The following is an 8,054-nucleotide window of genomic DNA, read 5'->3' on the forward strand; positions in this document are numbered from 1 at the left end:
TAAGAAGGTGCTGTTGCGCAGTACTTCCAGAGGACACCTGATTCAGAGAGATGAAGGGAGGAGTGTAGGAGGGAGGACAGGAGGAGTGAGGGAGACGAGGGACAGGACACTAACTGCACCACTGAGAGAGAGAGAGAGAGAGAGAGAGAGAGAGAGAGAGAGAGAGAGAGAGAGAGAGAGAGAGAGAGAGAGAGAGAGAGAGAGAGAGAGAGAGAGAGAGAGAGAGAGAGAGAGAGAGAGAGAGAGAGAGAGAGAGAGAGAGAGAGAGAGAGAGAGAAGAGAGAGAGAGAGAGAGAAGAGAGAGAGAGAGAGAGAGAAAAAAAAGAAAGTAGTGGAACTTGTCCAGGAACACAAAACACAGCGGCAGACTGCAGAGGGAACGAATGGTGCAGAGCCAACACACCCATCCCACCCCGCGATCATGCACGTGCTTGCACTCTCACTAACAGCCACACTCAGACAAATACAACACACATAGACCATGAATTTGATGCTGTCTGGACCAAAAGAGATGGCATTGTCATACTATTTCTGTCCAGACAGCATCAGATACATGGGCTACATATAGTAAGACAGAGGGCGCTTGTGTCGCTCATTCAATGCTTTCTCCAATGAGAGAGTTTCCAGCCAGAGATGAAGAGGTGAAGCGAGGAGGCTCACTCTCGCCAAAATTACTGTGGATTGTTTCAAATCACAAGTGTGTAGGCCTATGCCTATTTGGGAAGCCCACAATTTGGCCAGCGCATTTGTCCAATATGTCTAGCTGATTGAGCTGCGGCAGTCAGTGAAAAGCATCTAATATAGGTGTGAAGATAATGTGTCTTGAGGATAATGTCAAATGTTGCAACAAGAAGAAGGGGAGGGGTGTGTGGCACAGATATGGCACGTCTTTCTCCAAAAGTAAGACAGACATGGCAGCTCTGCTTCTAGCTCTAAACAACTTTGCAGTATTTGTTTTTTGTGTGTTATTTCTTACATTATTAGCCCAGAACGTTTTTTGTGTTATTACATACAGCCGGTTGTCAGGGTTTGGCCAGGACTGTTTGGTTTTGTTCACTAGATGTCCCCCTTGCACCTTTTTTGTACCTTTTGTTTTTCTTGCCCTAATTATTGTTTGCACCTGTGTGTCGTTCCCTTGTTAGTATTTAAACCCTGTGTGTTCCTTAGTTCCTTGCTCAGTYTTTGTATGTTAGCACCCAGCCCCAGCCTTTGTGAACATTTTTCTCTTGTTGGATTTTCCAGAGGTTCTCTGGTTTTGTTCTCGTGTATTTTTGGATTGGTCTTTTGAGGTTTGTTTTTTCCCTTGCTGTTTTTACCACTTTGTGGATTTTCTTTTGTATTTTGGAAGATATCTATTTTTTATTAAACCACCATCTCTAGTACTGCTGTGTCTGCCTCATCTTCTGGGTTCTGCCAATTATTAGTGACTGTTTCTCGCACCGGGTCCTGACAGCCGGTAAGAACTTTTGGATATCAGAGTGGCGGTAACTCACCAGCATTATGACCAGGAATATGATGGAGAAGAGGTATTCGGAGTGGACTTCTATTCTGACTCAGGAGGCGGGCACACCATTCACCGATTCCGAGTATATTACTCGCTAATGTTCAGTCTCTGGACAATAAAGTAGATGAGCTCAGGCTGAGGATCTCCTTTCAGAGAGACATCAGGGACTGTAACATACTCTGTTTCACGGAATCATTGCTCTCTCAGGATATACTGTCCCCATCCAAACAGCCAGCTGTGTTCTCAGTTCTCATCGCGCTTCTCATCGCGCAGACAGGAATAAAGAACTCCCCAGGATGAAGAAAGATGGTGGTGTATGTTTCATGATTAACTACTCATGGTGTCGTTGTGATAACATACAAAAACTAGAGTCCTTTTGTTCACCCAACCTAGAATACCTCACAATCAAATGTATTACCTCCCAAGATAATTATCTTCGGTTATAGTCACAGCCATGTATATTCCCCCTCAAACCAATACCATGACAGCCCTCAAGGAACCCAACAGGACTTTATGTCAACTGGAAACCACATATCCTGAGGCTGAATTTATTGTAGCTGGGGTATTTAACAAAGCAAATTTGAGGAAAACGCTACCGAAGTTCTATCTGACTATAGTACTCGAAAAACATTAGATCACTGCTACTCGCATTTGGCAAATCAGATCACAACCCCATTTTGCTCTTCCCAGCCTATAGGCGGAAACTCAAACAAGAAGTACCCGTGCTAAGGTCTAGTCAACGCTGGTCTGACCAATCGGAATCCATGCTTCAAGATGGCAAGGGGACCGGGGATATGGTTGAATACAAACAGTGAAGTTATTCCCTCTGTAAGGTAATCAAACAGGCAAAATGTCAGTATAGAGACAAAGTGTCACAATTCAACAGCTCAGACAAGTGACGTATGTGGCAGGGTCTACAGACAATCACGGATTACAAAGGGAAAACCAGCCATATCGCGGACAATGACGTCTAAATCCCAGACAAGCGAAACACCTTCTTTTCCCGTTTTGAGGATAACACAGAGCCTGCTCCCAAGGACTGTGTGCTCTCGTTCTCCGTGGCCGACGTGAGTCAGACATTTAAGCGTGTTAACCCTCGCAAGGCTGCCGGCCTGATGGCATCCCTAGCCGCGTCCTCAGAGCATGTGAAGACCAGCTGGCTGGAGTGTTTACAAGCATATTCAATCTATCATTTGGTAAATCCAACCACAATTCTATCCTCCTGATTCCTGCTTACAAGCAAAAATTAAAGCAGGAAGCACCAGTGACTCAGTCTATAAAAAAGTGGTCAGATGAAGCATATGCTAAAATACAGGACTGTTTTGCTATCACAGACTGTAACATGTTCCGGGATTCTTCCGATGGCATTGAGGAGTACACCACATCAGTCACTGGCTTTATCAATAAGTGCATTGAGAACGTCATCCCCACAGTGACTGTACGTACATACCCCAACCAGAAGCCATGGCTTACAGGCAACATTCGCACTGAGCTAAAGGGTAGATCTGCCGCTTTCAAGGTGTGGGACTCTAACCCGGAAGCTTATAAGAAATCCTGCTATGTCCTCCGACGAAGCATCAAACAGGCAAAGCATCAATACAGGGCTAAGATTGAATCGTACTACACCAGCTCCGACGCTCGTCTTATGTGGCAGTGCTTGCAAACTATTATAGACTACAAAGGGAAGCACAGTCGTGAGCTGCCCAGTGACACGAGCCTACCAGACGAGCTAAATCACTTCTATGCTAGCTTCAAGGTAGCAACACTGATGCATGCATGAGAGCATCAGCTGTTCCGGATGACTGTGTGATCACGCTCTTCGTAGTCGACGTGAGTAAGACCTTTAAACAGGTCAACATTCACAAGGCTGCAGAGCCAGACAGAGTACCAGGATGTGTTGTCCGGGCATGTGCTGACCAACTGGCAGGTGTCTTCACTGACATTTTCAACATGTCCCTGATTGAGTCTGTGATACCAACATGTTTCAAGCAGACCACCAGGAACACGAAGGTAATCTGCCTAAATGACAACAGATTCGTAGCACTCACCTCCATAGCTATGAAGTGCTTTGAAAGGCTGGTCATGGCTCACATCAACACCATTTTCCCAGAAACCCTAGACCCACTCCAATTTGCATACCGCTCGAACAGATCCACAGATGATGCAATCTCTATTGCACTCCACACTGCCCTTTCCCACCTGGACAAAAGGAACACCTATGTGAGAATGCTATTCATTGACTACAGCTCAGCGTTCAAAACCATAATACTCTCAAAGCTCATCACTAAGCTTAGGATCCTGGGACCAAACACCTTCCTCTGCAACTGGATCCTGGACTTCCTGACGGGCCGCCCCCAGGTGGTGAGGGTAGGTAGCAACACATCTGCCACAGTGCTCCTCAACACTGGAGCCCCCCAGGAGTGCGTGCTCAGTCCCCTCCTGTACTCCCTGTTGGCCAGGCACGACTCCAACACCATCATTAAGTTTGCAGACAACACAACAGTGGTAGGCCTGATCACCGACAACGACGAGACAGCCTATAGGGAGGAGGTCAGAGACCTGCCCAGGTGGTGCCAGAATAACAACCTCTCCCTCAACGTAACCAAGAATAAGGAGATGATTGTGGACTACAGGACAAGGAGGACCCAGCACACCCCCATTCTCATCGACGGGACTGTCGTGGAGCAGGTTGAGAGCTTCAAGTTCGTTGGTGTCCACATCACCAACAAACTAGAATGGTCCAAACACACCAAGACAGTCATGAAGAGGGCACAACAAAGCCTATTCCACCTCAGGCAACTAAAAAGATTTGGCATGGATCCTCAGATCCTAAACAGGTTTTCCAGCTGCAACATCGAGAGCATCCTGACAGGTTGCATTACTGCCTGGTACGGCAATTGCTCGGCCTCCGACCGCAAGGCACTACAGAGGGTAGTGCGTACGGCCCAGTACATTGCTGGGGCTAAGCTGCCTGCCATCCAGGACCTCTACACCAGGCGGAGTAAGAGGAAGGCCAAGTGGTACCGGAGTGCCATGTCTAGGACAAAAAGGCTTCTCAACTGTTTTTACCCCCAAGCCATAAAATTCCTGAACAGGTAATCAAATGGATACCCGGACTATTTGCATTGTGTGGCCCCCCCAACCCCTCTTTTACGCTACTGCTACTCTCTGTTTATCATATATGCATAGTCACTTTATCTAACTTTAACTATACATTCATGTACATACTACCTCAATTGGCCCGACCAACCACTGCCTGTATGTAGCCTCGCTACTGTTATAGCCTCGCTACTGTGTGTAGCCTCGCTACTGTTATAGCCTCGCTACTGTTATAGCCTCGCTACTGTATGTAGCCTCGCTACTGTTATAGCCTCGCTACTGTAATTTTTCACTTTCTTTTTACTGTTTTTATTTCTTTACTTACCTATTGTTCACCTAATACCTTTTTTGCACTGTTGGTTAGAGCCTGTAAGTAAGCATTTCACTCTAAGGTCTACACCTGTTGTATTCGGAGCACGTGACAAATACACTTTTTAATTTAGTAGGCCTGATTACCAACAATGACGAAACAGCCTACAGGGAGGAGGTGAGGGCACTGACGGAGTGGTGCCAGGAAAATAACCTCTCCCTCAATGTCAACAAAACAAAAGAGCTGATCATGGACTTCAGAAAACAGCAGAGGGAGCACGTCATTTGGTTACAGTAATTTATATGAATGCATGTATTAATTACAGTCATTTACCTGGCCTGCTGCGTGCAAATGTAGGAAAATGCCCATTTGGCAATGTCTGATTTCTGATGTCTTAACTCACCATGTACACCACTAATAAGCCAATCTTCTCAGTCATTTTTTCTTCACATCACACATTGTAAACGAAGTCTGTTTTTTTCCCATTGCGAATGATAGTTCCTCAGTATTTGAAAACTCTTTCCAACACCTCTGTCCTCGATCACCAAGCCTCGGTCAGAAATGCAAAGTATCGTGAGCGGATGATCCCACTGGAAACTTTATAAAAATAGCTGTCCCAAGCTCACTGGCGTGGGAAACTCTGAGAGTCTGGATGGGGCTAGTTGATACAATGCTATAAGTTCGCAAGCGACAGCTTATTGGCGGACCCAGTTGATGATTTGATACATTTTTGCACTATCAATATCTCAAGTCAAAGGGATGCAGAGTAGAAAGATGAATGCGATTGAAAGAACCAGAATTTTCATCATGATATATTTTCTACTGTTTGATTTGTCGGCTTATGTATTTACTTAATTGACGATGGAAGTTCTAGGTCTAATGGTGCATTGGCCAGTAGGCTATCTCTGGGTTATATGCGCTAATTTCTTTAGCCGCCAACGGACCACAGTGTATCAACGTGTCCATATGGCCTTAGTTTAAATTTTACTTTTGTATTTTTATAATTTTACTTCAGATTTTTATGATTAACTGCGCGTCAATGATTTGAAATGCTGAGCTGAGGTTCTCAGCAATATTTTCCTCACCTCACACATTGTAAACAAAGTCRMTTTTTTTTATTATCATCCATTGCGAATGATAGTTCCTCACTATTTGAAAAATCTTTCCAACACAAGCAGGTGCACACATAGGAGYACCCGTGAAAAAACATTCCCACCTATGMATATCAAAGGCCCTTCCAACCTATTCGTTCTGGTGCCTGCCCAGCACACACAACACACACAAACATACCCAGAAACAAACAGATGTGCAAATGTTCACATGCCTAACTGAAACTGTGCATTGTCATCATACTCAGTACACAGACACAGCAGTACAGGCACACACAGGTATACAGCACAGTTCTGCRTCAATGCCTCAATGCCTCAATGAGTTATGTATTCAGGAGATTCAGCCAGACTCTTTTTCTGCAGCTTTAGACAATGCTCATGCATAAGTCATCGCCGCAACAAACGCCAATCCGCAAACAATGATTTCCAGTGTACCTATGAGTGAAACAATTACAGGGCAGAATTACCGGGTAGAATTCCTCTGTGCCTATCGCTGAACCACAGCTTCAACCGGCTGTTCAAAATGCTGTCTAAGCGTTCGTTCACATGCTCCTTCTGTATGGTTCAGGGCACTGCTGGAGGAAGTGCAAGGTGTGTCTAGCGCTGCGTTAAGAGTAACCGGAGCAGGAGTGAGTCACTATGTGCATACCGAGATGTTGCTACGGTATGGTTCTGTGCTGCGGCAATGCCTCCCAGGTTGTGCGGACAATTAGCATCCATAAGACTACTGCTAAAGCAGTATTCTAATASCACTATCACCGTCTGCTAATGGTGGTCACTTTACAGAGGATTTCACTGACCCCCAAGACATGCACTTCTGAAATACATACTGTAGCAGTTTGTTTATGTGATGATCGCCGTACATATGTGTGTAATCAGAATGATTTTTCTCGTGAATGAACTCACTCCTTCCTGTGGAACAGTAAACAACAATACCCATACMTCCCATGTGTAGCAGATCTATGTGTTTCTTAACCAATCCCCTCCATCCCTCCCTCCCCCAGCCTGCCCTGCGTCCAGTATGGATGTGCTGGTCCATAACCAGATCAACGTCCTGAACGGCACCATGGTGAGGATCCAGTGCATCTTCACCTCCTGCTACAAGATGGACGTCAACAAGTTTGCCATGAACTGGACTTACCAGGAGAACACCAACGAGACTGAGGAGATGGTGAGAGACCAGACCGTGTGTCTGCCCTTGTCTTGTGTCAATGTCAGGCAGATGCACGATGTTCATTTTAGGACACTCTCAGTCTCAGATTGACTCAAGGAAGGTGAGGACTGGCTCAAGGAGGGGTAAGATGTAAGGCTAAAATGGACACCATACGCCTGGCTAATTCTTCACTCTGCCATAATATACAGTAAGATGAATCTTTTTTCTTTTGCATTCTCCATTCTCCTTACGTTTCCTGTGTCAACTCCCTCTCCTCTCTCGCCTGTCTCCGATCTGCTTTTTTAAAAGCCATGCTTTCTCCAACTATTTCGATGTCTTTCATTTTCTTTATTGATTTAGCCAGGATAGTCTACAGATGTAGGAGCTTAATTTGTTCAGTATTGTCGTAGCAAAATAATCCTGCCGCTACTGAATTTTATCGTTAGGTGCATAATGTTGCTTCATCAGTGGTTAGGCTATCAGCTGGACAAAATTTGACTGCAGTACATGAAAAGTGCTATACTGTTAATATAACAGTGTATTATTGCGGGTTTTCAGTGAATGTATGTAAATCACGAAGCGCATCTGGATTCCCTGCAGTGCAGGAAAATTCTCAATAACAAAAGAGTGAACAAATGAAGATCCTACATCTGTACTCAGTAACAATTGCCACTGTTTTCCAGGGAGTCCTGGGTTCAATAACAAATGACATGTTTCCTGTCTATCTTTCTGCTAATCCCCCTCTTCTTCCTCCTCTCTCCTCCAGTTCATGACCTATAAGAAGGGGATGATGCCCCTGCGGACAGACCAGTTCAGTGACCGGGTGCAGTTTGTGGGTAACCTGGAAAAGAACGACTTGTCCATCACCCTCTCTGATGT

General features: G+C 45.2%; 1 protein-coding gene across 1 annotated transcript in view; it reads left to right on the plus strand.

Moving 5' to 3' along the window:
- LOC111957223 (sodium channel regulatory subunit beta-2-like) overlaps window positions 1-8,054 on the plus strand; it is a 17,347-nt gene that overhangs the window by 7,870 nt on the left and 1,423 nt on the right. Inside the window, exons 2-3 of the mRNA XM_023978002.1 lie at window positions 7,027-7,193; window positions 7,942-8,052. Coding sequence (XP_023833770.1) covers window positions 7,027-7,193; window positions 7,942-8,052 — 278 coding nt within the window. The remainder of the gene's footprint in view (window positions 1-7,026; window positions 7,194-7,941; window positions 8,053-8,054) is intronic.

Source organism: Salvelinus sp. IW2-2015, linkage group LG4p, assembly GCF_002910315.2.
Source record: "Salvelinus sp. IW2-2015 linkage group LG4p, ASM291031v2, whole genome shotgun sequence".
Classification (NCBI taxonomy): Eukaryota; Metazoa; Chordata; class Actinopteri; order Salmoniformes; family Salmonidae; genus Salvelinus; species Salvelinus sp. IW2-2015.